Source organism: Giraffa tippelskirchi, chromosome 9 (genome assembly GCF_054371585.1).
Source record: "Giraffa tippelskirchi isolate mGirTip1 chromosome 9, T2T-mGirTip1v1.2.pri, whole genome shotgun sequence".
NCBI classification, from domain to species: Eukaryota; Metazoa; Chordata; class Mammalia; order Artiodactyla; family Giraffidae; genus Giraffa; species Giraffa tippelskirchi.
In genome coordinates, this window is record NC_137283.1 from 7,605,772 (window position 1) to 7,625,124 (window position 19,353).

A 19,353-nucleotide genomic window follows, 5' to 3' on the forward strand; every position below is an offset into this window, starting at 1 on the left:
ACAAATTGTTCTAAAAAAATTGTTTTGGCCACGCCAAAAGGCATGAAAGATCTTACTTTCCCAAACAGAAACTGAACCCATGTCCTCTGCAGTGGAAGCACAGAGCTCTAACCAAAGAACTGCCAGGGAATTCCCTGCCAATCTAACACAGTTGTCTGTCTAAGTCACTGGACAGAAATTTCTTTAGGGACTTGTCCTTGTTCAGTGATAGATATTCAAGATGGTGGAGTAGAAGGATGTGTAAACAGGAAAGTTTAACCTTAGAGTACAAAATGAAGCAAGGCAAAGGCTAACAGAGTTTTACCAAGAGAATGAGCTGATCATAGGAAACACCCTCTTCCAACAACACAAGAGATGACTCTACACATGGACATCATCAGATGGTCAATACCGAAATCAGATTGATATATTCTTTGCAGCCAAAAATGAAGAATCTATATACAGTGGGCAAAAACAAGACTGGGAGCTGACTGCTGCTCAGATTATGAATTCTTTATTACCAAATTCAGGTTTAAGTTGAAGAAAGTAGGGAAAACCACAAGGCCATTCAGGTATGACCTAAATCAAATCCCTTACAATTATACAGTGGAAGTAAGAAATAGATTCAAGGGATTATGTCTGACAGAGTGCCTGAAGAACTATGGACGGAGGGTTCCTAACATTGTACAGGAGTCAGCGATCAAAACCAATCCCAAGAAAAAGAAATGCAAAAAGGCAAAATGGTTGTCTGAGGAGGCCTAAAAATATCTGAGAAAAGAAGAGAGGCTAAAGGCAAAGGAGAAAAGGAAAGACATATCCATCAGAATGCAGAGTTCCAAAGGGCAGCAAGGAGAGGTAAGAAAGTCTTCCTCAGTGATCAATGCAAAGAAATAGAGGAAAACAACAGAATAGGAAAGCCTACAGATCTCTTCAAGAAAATTAGAGATACTAAGGGAACAAATGGACAAAATAAAGGACAGAAATGGTATGGACCAAACAAAAGCAGAAGATATTAAGAAGAGTTGGCAAGAATACACAGAAGAACCATACAAAAAAGATCTTAATGCCGTGGATAACCAAGGTGGTGTGATAAGTCACATATAGCCAGACATCTTGGAGTGTGAAGTCAAGTGGGCCTTAGGAAGCGTCACAACGACCAAAGCTAGTGGATATTATGGTATTATAGCTGAGCTATTTGAAATCCTAAAAGATGTTGCTGTTAAAGTGCTGTACTCAGTATGCCAGCAAATTTAGAAAACTCAGCAGTGGCCACAGGACTGGAAAAGGTCAGTTTTCACGCCAGTCCCAAAGAAGGGCAGGGCTGAAGAGTGCTCAGACTACCATTCAAATGCACTCGCTTCACACGCAGCAACGTAACGCTCAAAATCCTTCAAGCCAGGCTCCAACAGTATGTGAGCCGAGAACTTCCAGATATCCAAACTGGACTTAGAAAAGACAGAAGAACCAAAGTTCAAATTGTCAGCATCCACTGGATCACAGAAAAAGCAAGAGAACTCCAGAAAAACATCTACTTCTGCTTCCTTGACTATACTAGACAGTGTGGATCACAACAAACTGTGGAAAATTCTTCCAGAGATGGGAATACCAGACCACCTTACCTGCCTCCTGAGAAATCTGTATGCAGGTCAAGAAGCAACAGTTAGAACTGGACATGGAACAACAGACTGGTTCCAAATTGGGAATGGAGTACGTCAAGGCTGTATATTGTAACCCTGCTCATTTAACTTCTATGCAGAGTACATCATGCAAAATGCCAGGCTGGATGAATCACAAGCTGGAATCAAGATTGCTGGGAGAAGTATCAATAACTCCAGATATGGAGATGATACCATCTTAATGGCAGAAAGTGAAGGGGAACTAAAGAGCCTCTTGATGAAGATGAAAGAGGAGAGTGAAAAAGCTGGCTTAAAAGTCAACATTCAAAAAATGAAGATTATAGCATCTAGTCCCATCACTTCACGGAAAATAGATGGGGAAACAATGGAAACAGTGATAGACTTTATTTTCTTGGGCTCCAAAATCACTGCAGACAGTGATTGCAGCCATGAAATTAAAAGATGTTTGTTCCTTGGAAGAAAAGCTATGACAAACCTAAACAGTGTATTAAAAAGCAGACATTAGTTTGCAGACAAAAGTCCATATAGTCAAAGCTATCATTTTTCCAGTAGTCATGAATGGATGTGAGAGGTGGACCATAAAGAAGGCTGAGCACTCAAGAATTGATGCTTTTGAATTGTGGTATTGGAGAAGACTCTTGAGAGTCCCCTGGACTGCAAGGAGATCAAACCAGTCCATCCTAAAGGAAATCAGTCCTGAATATTCATCGGAAGGACTGATGCTGAAGCTGAAACTCCAATCCTTTGGCCACCTGATGCCAACAGCCAACTCATTAGAAAAGACCCTGCTGGGAAAGATAGACGGCAGGAGGAGAAGGGGACGACAGAGGACGAGATGGTTTGATGGTATCACCAACTCAATGGACATGAGTTTCAGCAAACTGCAGGAGATGGTGAAAGAAAGAGAAGCCTGCCGTGCTGCAGTCCACGGGACTGCAAAGAGTCGCAACTGAGCAACCTTATCCAGTAGTTCTTAAACATTCAATACAGTTTTCATAACAACTTTCTTTCCGCAATTATTAATATATTTTGTTTCTTTATATATTAATACCATTTCTTGCAAAATACTTTGTTACAATATTAAAAGCAACCGAGCAACCATTAGGGAAGTCTGAGAACCAACATCTGATTCCTGGAAAGTATACATCTCAACTGGTACAGGAGACCTGCACAGAAATACCACAGCGGAGCCCGTTATCCTTAGTGTGCTCAAGAATAGAAAACAGAAAGCTCTACAGACAAATGGAGATGTGAAGGGGGCGCTCAGTATGAAGAGTGTCACTACGGTGTATATGCAATTTACTCAAGTGTCATATGTACAACAGAATGCTAATGCCCATACATCAGCCCGCCAGCCACAACACAGTGCCAAAGGCCTCTAGGGAATGCAGAGAATCTGACTAAACCCCGGTAAGGCCAGTGCCAACGACTAAAGACATACATAGGAAAGTCTAAGTTTGAAAGTCACAATTTACTCCAATCATAATGTCTTGATTATGCAGTAAAATCTGTCTTATTATGAGTAGGGTCAAATAAGCTAGTGGACAATAGAGGGGGAGCAGAAATTAAATGGCTTTTAGAAGTCCTACAGAAGAGGGACTCCCCTGGTGGTCCAGTGGGTAAGTCTCTGTGCTCCCAAGGCAGGGGGCCCAAGTTCGATACCTGGTCAGGGAACTAGATCCCACATGCTATAAGGAAGAGTTCACATGCTACAGCCAGAAGATCCCATGTGCCACAATTAAGACCCGGTGCAGCCAAATAAATAAATTTTTTAAAAAGAAGCCCTACAGAGATACAGAGACAAATCAGCCTTAGGACTATCTCAGATATGACAGTTAGGTCTCTAAACCTGGACCTGAATATTACCAAATTTGGTAAGGACTTGCATTGTTTGAATAGCTGACCCTAATCTACCTTACTCTTACTTCTGAGAATCACTGTGGTTAAGCAGAAGTGCTCCTAACAGTGCAAAGATAGAGGCCATGCTGATCTCTGCATTCTAACCTGTCTTATACCTCACATGTCCTACAAGGACACCTTTTTATAAACTTAGTTTGCCTAATGTTTTTCCTCACCATCATTTTGACTGTTTGGCCTACAAAGTATTATAGGAAAAGAATCTCTGCATAGGAATAAACTGTTGAATCCATTGTTTCATTTCACATTCATCATTCCATTTTCTGATACAACTTTAAAAAGTTCACCTAAACATACTACAAAATCCCTTTAGCACCAGCAAGGAAATGAACTACACAGAAGAAAGTAAAAAAGGGTAATGGGCTTTTATGTCAAATATTACTGCAAGAAAAGGAGAATGGGCATGCACACCAAGAGGAGACGTATTTAGACAAATGAAGTTTGAAAGCAGGAGCACAGGTAGAGGCTGGGCTGAAGGGACAAGCAAAGCTGGCTTCCAACTTGACTAAAGCTTTTTCAAATATAACTGGGTTAACAATCACACCAGAAGATGTTAATGAGCTGAAACAGAACAGAAGAGCTTTGCCCAGTTGTCTGGTGGTGGTGGTGGTGGTGGTGGTTTGCTCGCTCAGTCGTGTCTGAGCCCGCCTGGCTCCTCTGTCCATGGGGTTCTCCAGGCAAGAATACTGGAGTGGGCTGCCATTTCCTTCTCCAGGGGACCCGGGAATCGAACCCAGGTCTCCTGCATTGTAGGCAGATTCTTTACCAACTGACCTACAAGGTAGCCCGCACAGTTGTCTAACCACTTTAGAGCAGAGGTCAGTAATTTTTTTCTGTAAAGGACCAGGGAGTAAATATTTTAGACTCTGTGGGCCATGTGGTTTCTGTTGCAATTTCTCCACTCTGCCATTATAGCCTAAAAGCAGCCACAGACAATATGCAAATAATGAATAAGGCTGTATTCCAATAAAGCTCTACTGTGGACACTGCTATTTGAATTTGATATAGTTTTCACATGTCATACAATATTCTTCTTCTTTTGAATATTAGTTATTTAAAGATGTAGAAAACATTCTTGGCTCATGGGTGAAATAAAAACAGACAGTTGGCTGGACTTGGCCTGTGTACCCCAGTTTGCTGATCCCTGCTCCAGAGTCCATGCGAAGCTGGCAATCACTCCCACTGGGAGGCAGAGGGAGGGGAGGATTAGGGGCACCGTCACTCAAGGGCAGCACGGCTGCTAGTGTGCCGGACCAGCTAGAGCAGGCGCTCTCAGAAACCCTCAGATACTACTCTTGGAGGTTCAAGGATAAAGAGAAAACTCCATTTTTGCCAGTCGTTAACTACTAAGGATACAAAGGTGAATGAAGCCAAGGGTAAAGTAGTATGTTTTAGATACGGGAGCAAGGAGAGCAAAGTCTTAGAGGTGGAAAGAGGCAGATTCTTCCCATGCTAGAATGAAGCGACTAGCACTGAAGAGAAAGATAAATGTGGGGAAAACAACATGGAAGGAAATATGGCATGAACCTTGATAAAATTCATAAAACAACCATAATTTTTCAAGAGAATTATGCTAATGAAACAACCATTGGTGCTTTTGAAGAGTGCTATGAAAAGACAGAAGAGCTTTCTGGATCCTCAACTTTCTAAGGGAAGCAGGCTGAAAAAGATACTCAGCTGAAAACACAAGACACTTCTAGGCAAAAGAAGAAAAGATTTTGGGGGGCAGACCCTAGGGTCCAGGGCGCAACCAACAAGAGAGGAAAACAATAGTTTAGAGAAGCACACCCAAAGAGAGAATGAAACCTTCTTGACGGAACATTCATGACACCTGAAGTAAGGGAACCTTACTTCAGCAGATTCCTGCAGGATTTCAAAATGCTATACACATCAGTGACTATTACGAAGTTCTTGTTCCTCCCCTTTTTAAATGAGAGTGTCTATTATGGTTTTTCCATGGTACCATATACCATGGTATCACCATTATATGTTGACTATGTGGGGTGTAAGTAGATGTCTTTTTAGTTCAGAGGCCTTAGGATGGAGAGGAGCCATCCAGAGGCTCACATGCATCTGGACCTGATGCAGATCACAAGATGATGGACTTTAAGCCTGATGGTATAATCAGAATGAGACTTTTGGGAAATGTCCATGAGTACATTTTGTATGAGGGAGACATGTGAATTACTGCGGTCAGAGGGCAAGCTGCAGGAGACCGCACAGAGAGTTATAAAAGCTGCTTTCATTGCTGACAACTGCTCACTTTACAATACAATTTTGCAGCTTTTCCTATTGAAAACTGAACTTCCTAGGAAAGAGGTGGAGAGGAGTAACTGAGAATTCTAGTTGAGACAAGACCTGGGATAGGCTGAAGGGGACTGGTGATTCTCTAGTGTGTAGCATAAATAAATTTCCTCTGAGGAAAGCTTCTGGAACCTCCAATTTGGACCTGAAGGACCAATTCAATTGAAGGACCAAGTTCAACCAATGAACTGACAAAGTTCAAATACGCTGAATCCCTGAACAAAACAGAATTGAGCTGCACGGGTCCACTTACATATGGCTTTTTAGAATTTATTTCTTTTTTTAAAAACACTGAATTCTACACTGTTTTATTTACTTATTTTTTTGGCTGCATGGCATCCAGGATCTTAGTTTCCCAACCAGGGATTGAACTTGGACCCCTGGCAGTGAAAGCATAAAGTCCTAACCACTGAACCACGAAGGAATTACTCTAGGATTTTTTAAGATAAATAATGCAGTACTACAAAATGCATGGTTTGCTGAATCCATGGGTGTAGAATTGCAAATAGGGAGGACTGACTAGGGGACCTAAGCATCCGAGGACTTGGGTATTTGCGGTGGGTCCTGGAACCAACGCTCATAGATACTGGGGGATAACTGTACACGAGAGGGGAAACCATTATGAACTAAGTCACAGGGAACAAAGAACAGAATTTTAGAAGTGTAGATATGAGAACTGTCTAGTTACAGACTACAGAATATTAATAGATGGGGATATAATGTTTAAAGAAATAATATGGATAGAATCACAAAGATGCCAATCAACAGAAGATAACAGGAATAAACAGATAATTTGGGGGGAGGAGAATGCAGTAATACAACTATTTAAATTAAAACAAAACAAAACCACCTTTGACTGAAAGATTAAACAAAAGAAATATTTAGAGAACTAGAAGATACACCTGAATAAACTACTCAGAATGTCCCAGAGAGAAATAGGGAAACGGAAGTATAAGAAAAGACATGGAGGACAGCATGAGAAGTTCTAATCTCTATCTAATCGGAGTGCCTCAGAGAGAGAGAGAACGGAAATGTTCACAAAAAGACAATGGCTGTGAACTTTCAAGATTCATGAAAACTAGGAATCTGTAGACTCAGGATGCACAACATAACCCAAACAAGATAATTAAAAAGAAACCCACACCTAGAACTCGGTGGTGTAACTGCATAACAGCAAAGAGTCAGTCACCAGAGAAAGAAGAGATCACCTACAACGGGACAAAAAACTTCTCCAAAGCAACAGTGGGAGCCAGAGAATACATTCATATCCTCAAAGTTTTAAAAGAAAAAACTGTAAATCTAATTGTGTACTTAGGAAAATTAATCTTTAAGAATACAAGTGGAAAAAAGTCAATGCACTGAAAATGAAGACAACAAAACATTACCTAAAGATGGCCTGATTATCTAAATCAGAGGTTGGCAAACATTTTCTGAAAAGGGCCAGATAAAAAATATTTTAGGCCTCAAGGTCTGGTGCAATTACTCAACTCTTCACAAATGAATGAGTGTGGCTACATTTCAATAAACCTTTATTTCTTAAATCAGATAGCAAGGACATACTTGGCTGTTGGCTATAATTTGCCAAACTCTGGGATAGATAAAAAGCTCAAAACAATATATAGCAAAATCATTGAAAAATTAAACTTTACCTAGGTGACCTGTAAAATCAAAATATAATTAATTTAATTTCCATGCTTCAAGCAACAAAGTTAGAAATTTTAAATTAAAAAATACTATGCTGAGGAACCTTGAGGGCAATTACACTGAGTGACCAATACAGTATGATCTCACTATGTGTGAACTAAAGAAAAGAAACAAGAAAAAGGACAGATACAGAGACCAGACTGGTGGTTGCTAGAGGCAAGGGGTAGATGAAATAGGTGAAGGGAGTAAAAAGATACAAACTTCCAATTATAAAGTAAATTAAGTCATGGTATGTAAAGTACAGTATGGTGACTACAGTTAATATTATATTGCATATTTGAAAGTTGTGGGACTTCCCTGGTGGTCTAGTGGCTAAGACTCTGAGCTCCCAAGGCAAGGGGCCCGGGTTCGATCCCTGGTCAGGGAACTAGACCCCACATGCTGCAAATAAGACCCAGTGCAGCAAAATAAATAAATAAAACTAAGTTAAAAAAAAAAAAAAAAGTTGCTGACGGAGTAAATATCAAAAGTTCTTATCACAAGAAAAAAACACTGTGCAATTATGGATGGTAAAGGATGGTAACTCGACTTATTATGGTGATCATTTTGCAATATACACAAATTTTGAATCATTATGTTGTACAACTAAAACTAATCTTATATGTCAATTACACCTCTATTTTAAAAAAAAGAAAATGCATTGACTCTGTAGATAAATCTGGGGAGAACTTAACATCTTTGTAATACTGTTTTCCTATCCAGGAATGTAGCATGTCCATTTATTCATGCCTTTTAAAGTTTCTTTCAATAAAGTTTTATAATTTAACAAAATATTATGTTTTTACCATAAAAGAAAAACATTTTCAGGTATCTAGAAAAAAACCAAACCAAACAAACAAACAAAAAAAATTGAAAAACTTTGAGGGGAAGAAAGATTAAATTTTAATGAGACATTAAAGAATCCTAAAATTAGCGGAGAGATACTCTGTGTTCATGCAGGAAGTCTCAGTATCATAAAGATGTCCAGTCCTCCCAAAGTACTGTCATAATCAAGCCTCAAACAGGATTTTTTGTGGAAATTGTCAAGCTGATTCTAAAATCTATTTGGAAGACCAATGGGCCAAGAACTGTTGAAACAACCCTTATAAGTAAAAGGTAGAAGTACCAACCAGAAATCAAGACTTACAAAACTAAGATGAAGATGACAATTAGGTTTTAGTGCAGGGAAAGACCAACTAATCAAACGAACAAAATACAAACCTCAAAAACAGATCCACAATGTATAAAAAACTGAAAGATGACAAAGAAATGATTCAGATTAACAGGGAAAGCAATTCAATAATAATGTCCTAAAATTCAACAAAAGACTGAGATACTGGATTATCTATTTTAAAAAAGTCATTTCCTTTTGAAGGGAAATTTTAAAACTTTTTAAAAAGCAATCTTAAAACTTAATAGTAGACATTCTGATTTGCATGGTAAAATGGTAGTCATCCAATTTCAAATCAAATGTTCTATGAAGTACTCCAAAATGCAGAGACCAAAAAGAAAAACAAATAAAACTGCCCAGAGCATATAACTCGTTATACACGTTCTCAATTCAAACTTTAATTGTTCCATTATAGATAAATGGGTAATATAAACATCCTAAAACCAGCAATGTCAACTACAGAGCCCTTGCTGGAGAGAAAATTCTGAGGAATTTGTATGGAAGAGGAGGTTCCTGGCAGTGGAGCATGCAGGTATCAAGTACAGTTCCTTGTAGAACCAGGGATAAGTAGGGAGGTAAGACGAGGGAGGTGTCCCTTCAAAGCCTGGTGGATAAAGGAAGAGAAGATAAGGGTTCTCCTGAAACAAGATGGTGTCACAGAATCAGAAGTATAATAGAAACCCCCCTTGTATTAACTAGAAAAGAAGTTGCATTTCACTATACCAACAGAAGAGGGCATTCCTGAACTAAGAAACAGTATATTTTTCTTTCAGGCCCCACAGAATCACTTGTTATTTGAAAATATTCTTAGGATATTTGAAGAAATTTGAGTATAGAATGGAAGTGCTTAAAAGGAGGTGTATAATTTAAAAGAATAAATTTACAGAAAAGAAAAGGGCTTAAAGGAACAAGTTAAACATCACCACAAAGAAATCAGACAAATCCACAACATGGGAAAATCTTAAAAGACAACTGGCTTAGACTTTTTTTTTTTTAAAGTCAGTGTTGTGGAATAAAAATTGGTAACAGAAGTGTTTTATACATAATACTATGAAATATTCTGGCATATGATAATGGTATTATGGTTATAATGAAGACATTTTTAAGAATTAGAAGTTTCATATTAAACACTTATGGCTGAAATGTTGTGATGTCGACAATTTACTTTCCAACTGTTAAGTTTTGGAAAAAGTATGCATGGGGATATATCTATATGGAGATGATTAAAACAAGCATGGCAAAATACTAGTTGTTAGATCTGGGTGATGATTATTTGCTGTATGCCAACTTTGCTATATGCTAAAAATTTTTCATAATAAAAGCTACATAAATTCTAGCTCACTAAAAAGCTACAATAAGTATGGATTAACATCAGGGAAAAAGGAAAGAAATGACAGGAATCAAATTCCACACAGTTAGTAGTTATCGCAATTCAATGGAGTAAAGAATGATTCATCTAATTACAAAGACAATAACTTGTCCATGCTCAAGGAAAAAATTAACATGAATATGCTGTCACCTCATACAAAAGAATTTCAGATATACTGAACAAACTAAATGTAAAATAATTTTGTGTTTTAGAATAAATTAGACTATTTGTATAAACTTTTGGGACTGGTCAAAATAGTCCTTATACAAGATAGGAAATTTGGAAGTAAAAAAAAAGGACAGCTATTTTACCGACCAAAACAAAATTTTAAAATTTTGATATAAAAATGCCATAGACAAAAGAGAGACTGAGGAAATATTTGTGACTTATAATAAGAGCATGAAAGGCCTAATATTTTACAAATTGTAACATTGTTGAGAAGATAAAACAGTCCAATTTTTTAAAATGGGAAAACAATAAATTATAACTCATACAAGAGGATATGCTAATTCCTACTAATAAATTCAAATATTCCCAATTTAACTGGAATATAAACTCTAGGAAAACAGTTCTTGGTTCCGGTCCCTGATATTTCCTAGAGATTACAAACGTAGCAGCACACTGACAAAGCTTTCAGTGAACATTTGCTCATTGCTGCCTGGCTGGACAGGTGGATGCAAATTAAAAGAAAGAGGTACCAAGTGACATTCACCAAATGTCATTCACCAAAATGACAATTAATAAAGCTGTTATATTCAGTGCTGGAGAAGGTAAAATAATGTCTTTATTAAAATGAAAAACAAGCAACCTCATTTAAAGGAGTCTACTCTACAGATTTCCTTCTAGAGAAGGAAATGGTAACCTAGAGTATTGTCTTCATAAGAGACTGGCAGGCTACAGTCCATGGGGTCGCAAAAGGGTTGGACACGACTTAGTGACTAAACAACAACAGAACAATTCTACAGATCAGAAGCACCAGAAGGTCCAAATATATAAGTACATGGAGACTTGCATTCTTAGTAACGGCATTAAGTTGTGAACAACCTGAACGACACTGACACTGAAATGGTTTATTAAATCATGGCACATCAGTAATGTGGGATACTCTACAGTTATTAAAAAATGTGATAGCTCTCATTCTTGATGTTAAAAAAATGGAAACGTGTTTTGTGGGGGGAAAAAAAGCAAGTTGCAAAGTGTTTACCAGCACGTTTAATGTGAGCAAAAATAAAATATAATCTGAATACCTACAGAAATAAACATGGAATAAGATATGGAAAGAATATCATACATAACACTGGCTACTTACGGCAAACAGATTAGAGAGGCAAGATATTATGAATTTTTTTTTCTAAACATTTCTCTAATGTTAGATTTGTTAACAGTCATTATACCTTTCATGGGCATCCTAGGAGGCTAAGCAGTAAAGAATCTGCCTTTAATGCAGGAGATGCAGGTTCAATCCCTGGGTTGGGAAGATCCCCTAGAGAAGGAAATGCAACCCACTCCAGTACTCTTGCCTAGGAAATTCCATGGACAGAGGAGCCTAGCAGGCTACCTTCCATGGGGTGGCAAAGAGTCGGACATGACTTGGCAACCAAACAACAACACCATGACTTTTACGTTAAAAAAAAAAAAAAAAATCAAACTATGCATTGCATTACTAAGAAATTACAAAAACTGATTCTAAAAAGGAAAAATGTCTGTGTACAAAATACAGAACTCATCAGAACCTACTGTATAGCACAGGGAAATTTACTCAATATTCTGTGTGACCTAAATGGGAAGAGAATCCAAAAAAGAGGAGATACACATATACGTATGGCTGAGTCACCTTGCTATAAGTAGAAATCAACACAACATTGTAAAGCAACCATACTCCAATAAAAATTAATTCTAAAAAAAGAAATTTAAAATTTTAATTAAAAAATTAAATGTACAACATGGTCATCATAGAAATAATATCTATCAATTCAATAATATAATGTGATAAATATAAGCTTGGAATTATAAACTATTAATATTAAAAACTTCTACTTTATATGGACCAAGTATAACAAGTCTAATTAATGGAAAAAGTCCCTCCCATGTGTGATCTATGTTAATGATATTTCACTCTTTTCTGAGACAAACTTTGAAATCAATTTGCCTACCTATATGACACTACAGTTTTCTAACACTTAAATCTCAAGTCAAAAAGTATAGGCAAATGAAGCATGGAAAGGCCAAAACACTAACAAGCACTAATACTAGTTGGTGGGATAATGAGCATGGACAGATATTGTCATTTCTGTTCCACTTTTTTTTTTTCTTGAGCATTCTGATGGTCTGCTCAGTGGCTGATGTGAAGCCCTACACATAGTAGGCTCTACACAAAGATGCAGATAAGAGCAATAACTTATCTGTGAAGAGAGTGGGTTTTCAATATGCCTACTAATTTCAATCAAAATAGTCTGGTTGTTTATACTACTTCCTCCTTTCTCTTAAACATTTTGAATGCTTCATAAAATAAACTTTGCACAATGAAATTTTTTTCAAGTTTTGCACGATAGGTAAAACGACACTGAGGTCAAAGAAAATAACTGTAGCAAAACACATATATTTTTAGGCATACCAGGCAATTAGGCAGCTTACTGATTTATATTTAACTACTTACCAGTTAATTATTCAAATCATATTTATCTTAAAACCAAAGTTAAGAGAGATAGCACCAGGGCATCTTATGAATAAATGAGAGGGGATTCACAGTAATGTAAGACAGAACCAATCCCTAAATTCCAAATGTAATAGTGTTTTGCTACATGGGATAAAAATAAGAAATATGTATCTCATGTAGTATGAGGGAGGAGATGACCCAGAGATGATCCAAAAAGCCCTTGACATTGGGCCAAACACTGGGCTCTTGTCTCGTCTCTGCTAATAACTAACTGGTCTTGGATATATCATTTACTTTCTGAGTCTCTTCATCTGAACTGGGGTTGTATCATCTTTTATGATAACTTCAGGGCTAAAATCTTCTGGGTAGTATCATTCCCAGTCATTAGGGGGAGACAAGAGGAAGAAAGCAAGCAAAACAAATACACAAACAGAAAAGTTACTTGGTTTTATATAATTTCAAAAATAAGAAACTAAGGTTTACAAATTAAAAATTCAGATGTCAAGATTAAACAAATACTATGAGATTTGTTTTATTAATTATATACCAATTTTCATAATCTTGATTTTGTTTAAAAGGGAAAACAACTTTGCTGTTTGCAAGACAGGAATAAATGGGAATGATTAGCATAATCTGTGGAAAATAGATATCTGGACATAAATAATAAAACAGGTAAGACAAGTAAGACAGGTAATACTCAGTGACAAATCACTAACCTCAAAATCTGGTATGAATTATAAACAAAATCACTAACTGCAAAATCTGGTATGAATTATAAATAAAAGCAATTATATCATCATCTAACTCAATTTTTATTTTTAAAAAAGAATAGCAGCTAAAATAATTGGTACAGGAATAGGGACATTATAACTCAGAAGATAAGCTTTAAAAAGGTAATTGTAAAGAGGAAAACACTAAAAAAAGCATTTCCATTTATAATGAAAAATTACTAGTTTGCTTATTTCCAAATATTCTACTTTGTTGGGAATCACACTAGTTGAGGCTTAAAATGACTGATTTGTGGATGTTGAAAATAGTGATGATTCTTATAGATTTTAACTTCAGAGCTTTAGGATCTAAAGTTTAGTGAGTTTAGGACTGGTGGCAATATAACAAAATGATTTTTGTGCTTCACCCACTTATTAAAAGCATGACCAGTTCAAGTTGCTTAAATTCTCCAAACTACAGTTTGCTCATCAGTAAAACTGAGATAATAAAGTACCTAACTCACAGTTTTAATAAAACTTGAGTTTTATTAAATTCAAGGTTTAAATGAAAACATACATAAAACAGCCCCTAGTTTTTTTGAAAAAAATTATCGACTAAAATACTATAGAAATGTAAATATTTGAAATAATCAAGTATATTCGCCAATTGTATTGAAGCCATTAAGCCAAAAGAAGAGAAAATGTGTTTATCTAAATTCCTACTATGAAATCACAAATGTTATTCAGAAAATGGGCTGTTAAAGGAATTCAATTTATCCTTATTCTAATTTGCAAAGCATAAAGATACTTATGATATTCACATAATATGGATTTTCATAGCAATGGTATATCAATATGGAGCAACCCATAATCTTTTAAAAAAATTCTCCTTGGTTTAGAGGCCACACCGTACGAGAACAGGTTGGTACATCGAGCCAAAGAACAAAACAAAACAAACACTAAAGATTAAACACGGGTCCTACCAACTTTAATTAACTAGACAGGATACTTTGCTAAAAATAGCATACATCTCTTTAATCTCGACATATGTCTCTGGGAGAAGAAAATTAAACTCCAAAACTTCAAAGTAGATTCAATCAGGGTTCTAAAGAAGCTCACTTTATTTTTATTTTGGAAATCTTATCTGAAAAGAAATTTGTTAAACACAGTGAACTGTGATTAGGCTTGTACCACTATTATATACTTCTACCTACTACACTCTTTCAATTAGGAACTAATCATACCTATTTATTACATATCACAGAGTAGCAAACAAAATGCTTGGATTGAATCACCATTATTCCATATAAAGTTATGAGAAATAAAATGTACAGTCTAGAAAACACAATAGTTATAATAGAGGCAGGACAACCCTCAAGTATCTGAAAGTATTGTGTTAACAAATAATCCACCTTCTCTGCATAAGTTACAAGGAGCAGATTTGTAAGCAATATAAAGCAAGAATTAAATTATCCAGATTTGAAATGGCTTATAATTTTTATGAAGGATACTATGCCAAACGGAAAGAGCATGAGCAATCCATGTACCTTTTGATTCAGTACTTTAAAAAAGTTATTCCAAGAAATGGCTGGAGATGTGCTGAAATGTATACATAGGAGAATGATGGCATATGACAGCAGAAAACATGAAAGCAAACCTAGATATTATTTAGCCATGAATAGTTTTAAATTAATAATTTAAGACAATGAGAAAGTGGTCAGGGTTAAGTATTAATATAAAGAAAAAAGGTATACAAAACTATACAATGAAGGATGCCAATCCTGCCCTCCTAAGAAAATATCTGTATGTGTAAAAATAATTGGAAAAGTAACTATAAAAATAACTGGAACAAAGTACAGTTGATTATGTCTTGTGTAGTGGTACTGCAGATGGTTTTTGTTCCAAATGTAATCCATGAATATATACTTAATCAGATGCTGAATAATCAACCAAGTATCAGGACTACTGTGAAAGGGACTGCTATACCTAAATAGTAAACTTAACTATATGACTCCCAATGTCCCTTCTAACTCAAAGATTCTACAACTCTAAGAAAACTATCTGCGACTGATTTAAAAATCAGTAAGCCTCTGCCAAGGACAAAAAAGTTGAAAGTTGTATTTTCAAAGAAGGACTGACAGCCAAGAATAGCATTAATTTCTGAAGCAATATCAGTATCTTCTGGCTAAGAGCTTTTTTCTTAGATAGAAAAATGGGCAGTGAACCTAAATGAGCTGTGGTAAACAAAAGAAACAAACAAACAAAAAACTGCAGAATGAATATGCTATCGCCAAAATAATGAGGAGGAAGAGAGGAATGAAGAAAAAACGAAGGCATACCTCTTGTTTTTATCAAAAGGGCTGCCACAAAAATAGACAGCATACTATGTATGAGTGAGTAATCACGGCAATCCTGCAAGCCACCTACCTTCTTCTCTCTGGGTAGGATTACAAGTCAGAGAAGGGAGTATGGTGTTTAGAAAATCTCTGCTTCTTTAAAAAGAAATCTGATTTTATCAATTTGATTAACATCAGAATTAAGTGACTTTTAGTAGGTAAACTACAGTCTCAACTTTCAAAAGAAAAGAAAAGAAAATATGAAAATCACAGCTAATTATAAACCAATGGCTCAGAGTCACAAAAATGTTAAATGTTTTCACCATGCATTTTAAATATTAACCCATTTTAAGTCAAGATAATTTCATAAAATAATTATAATAATATCACAGATTGGAAACTTGTAAGTCAAAATAAAGAAAACATATTCCCCTTGTAATTAGCAAAGGTAGCCATTTGTTACAAAAGTAAGCCACCATAGAATGTCATTAACTTTATACCAGAGATAAGAATCCATAATAGACATCATGTAATAGGATATAATGACTACAGAATGAGAATATACTCCTAAAATTGCAAAACAAAAAGAAAATAATCAAAATACTAAAGTATAAATTACTCAAAATATCCAGAGAAATTATTTATATGCATGCAAATATACATGTATATACCATACCATACCATCTTTCTTGCTAGTATTAAAGATATTTAAAAGATAAAATATTTATAATAGTTTTACCATGTTTAGAATATCCTATGACGTAGCAAATAACATTTGGTTGTATAGGAAAGATCAAGAAAACACAACTTATAGAACCTAGTCAAACTACAGTTTATTTTTCTTTCCTTTTTGTTTTTAATAAAAGAACTGTAGACAAAAGAGAAAAAACAAAATCCTGAAGACCATGCCTTTCCCACTAGCTATCATAAACAAGGAAAAATCTGTTTTCCCAAATGATAACACATAAATTTATCAATAGAAAAAGAGAAAGAAACTACTGTCTTTTTAGAATTAAACATATATTCTTTTTCTTATAGAATTCATTTTACTGTAAAACTTGGCAAAACTAGCACCTTAAAAATACAGCTTTGTAATTAGTGGATGAAAAAAATACTCATAAAAAATTCAAAGATAAACAATATGCTAAAAAGTTTAATATGATCAAAGAATATACTATATGTTGTATAACTGCCATAAAACCTGGTTTTTCCTATTTATTATTATCTAATCCAGAAAACATTTTTGAAGTAATTTTACTTGACCACCACCCATTTCCTATTGTGAAAAATTATTCAATACCCAGTATCTTTAACCATTTCTCCAATGTTAGAGTATTTAAGACTCATGCCCTAGATGAATGTATATGAACATTATATGAATCAGTACTTCTTTAACAACTAAAGCACCTGAAAATAGCCAAATTCTGAAAAACCTATTTTCTCCTTGAAAACAAAAAGACCCAAACCCCTAACACTCCCTTAAATATCTTTTTATGGCATCTGAATAATAAATAATCTCAAGAAAACACAAATTCACAGATGTTCTGACAGAAAGTATCAATATGCAATATTGTCAGTGTTTTCGGAAAGGCAGCACATTCTTCTGATGCCGCAACAGATTCTCTAGCTCTGCAATCCTGCTGCAGCCATGAATAAACATATTCCTCTGAAGTTCTAAGTATGTGTGGCCATATCAAGGGCACGAGGCACGAACATCAGATTTGAAATGGATTTACATTACCTCCAACCTTAGGGCCACCTGCTGAACCAGGCTTCCTTGCACTGTTGACAGGATTTCCGGATGTTTTAGGTGCAGGAACCTTGAAGGCCGAAGCAGCTGATGATGGCCTATTTCCATCCACTGATTCTTCATCGTCAAAGCTTTTATCTGCACAAAGTGTTAGAAAAATGTATTTTAAGAGAACCAAGCTTTGCTCAATTTTCCATAAGACTCAAAAATCAAAAAAGGTATGTATAAAATCATTACTTTCTAAGATAGATAATACAAAATAAAGCTCCTCTGAATAAGCATTTATATACCGACTAACACTATATAAAATAACCCAGTGTAATTTAAAATCAGTTTACAATATTATCTTAGTTCTTACCTAGATATATTAAGTCAAAACATAAAACCAAACACATTAACGCTAAGAGTAGTAAGAAGCATTTTTCATTTCTCTGCTACTCTTACAAGCATTTTCTGCCAGCTCCTCCCATAGTGCATCTTCCAGCACACCCTGCCTTATTTCTTATACCCAGATTCTGCAACTTACAATCACAGATCCGTTTGCAAATCAGTCGCCTCATTCCTCTGAAAGCTCTTAATTTCCCTCACCCTAGGATGCGCTGGATAGTTCACATGGCCAAATACAATAGATTTGATACTAATCAAAGATTCTATCAAAAACAGACAGCAACAACCACAGAACCACCACTGAGGTTTGTGCCGGCATTTTTCTTTCTCTTCCCTGCCCTAGGTGCTGTAACAGCCAATCAGCTACAAGGTGACATCATCTTATGGCAGCTACTGCCAGATGAAAGGTAAAAATTCTCCATGTATTTAAAAAAATTCTCCATGGAGCTGCAATCCTTAAGTCTATAACAAAAATTTCAAGGGTGTTCAATACTAAAGGTTTATAAACCTAAATATGTTTCCTTCTCTTTAATCCACATGAAAATTTATACAAAGAGAAAATAACATTTTCTGCAATGCTTGTTCTGCTGGAGTGCTTATTATTGCATCAGTAAAACACAGAGTATCACAGTGCTCATTACTGTGCATAATTAACTCTGTAATCTTACAATTTGCTGTTTCTTTAGGCTACAGAAACCAAACTGAACAATTTGTTCTCATCAATGATTCAAAAATATTCTACAAAGCTCCTTTTGGACTATTTATGAATAACTACACTAGTATAACCTCCTCGCATAAAATGAACCCTCCCACCCCCACTCCAAATCACAAGATGCATGCATTTTACTCCTCTGAGAAGATGGTTTTCTCTAGGACCCTGCACAAACCAACCACGACAAACAAGATGGGCGAGGCACAGAAGCAGCTTTACCACAGGCTTCAGATCAATATGCCAGAATCTCTTCCTTTCAGTCTGCATCCCTTACCTACGCAAACACCCAACTCAGGTAAAACAGAATCATCCCTACAAACCACGGCAAACCAACTACTAAATGTATTTTAAAAAATATCAGACAAGTGTTAAGACCGTTTTATTTACTGGAAAAACAACAACAACAACAACAACACAAATAGATACCCTAATACAAACCACATTACATTTCAGTGTTTTTCTTAAACAGCACAACTTGTAGGAAAACGTATCTTTTAGTTAAAAAATATATACACATTTTAGCAATACGCTACTGGGAGCCAGTTTGGATCAATTAAATCTATGGAGAGTGCTCTGTTAAGAAACATTAATATAATCTCAAATAAACCTTTTTTTATTTTGGACCACACCCTATTTTAAAAAAATGCAGCTAAGAGGGACAGAGTACATACACAAATCTACAGAGCGAGAGGTACTAAAACACTGAGCAGCCAGAAGTTCCCATGGAAACAGTGCTCTCTGTTCC

General features: G+C 35.8%; 1 protein-coding gene across 50 annotated transcripts in view; it reads right to left on the reverse strand.

Moving 5' to 3' along the window:
• The window catches only part of CLASP2 (cytoplasmic linker associated protein 2), a 170,558-nt gene that overhangs the window by 96,958 nt on the left and 54,247 nt on the right, over nt 1–19,353 (reverse strand). For 30 of the 50 annotated variants that reach the window (XM_081527160.1, XM_081527158.1, XM_081527153.1 and 27 more), the window contains one exon: nt 17,501–17,647. In XM_081527160.1, coding sequence (XP_081383286.1) covers nt 17,501–17,647 — 147 coding nt within the window. Of the gene's footprint in view, nt 1–4,787; nt 4,791–17,500; nt 17,648–18,035; nt 18,227–19,353 lie in introns of those variants that run through there. The other 20 variants (XM_081527186.1, XM_081527180.1, XM_081527175.1 and 17 more) reach the window with 3 other exon arrangements.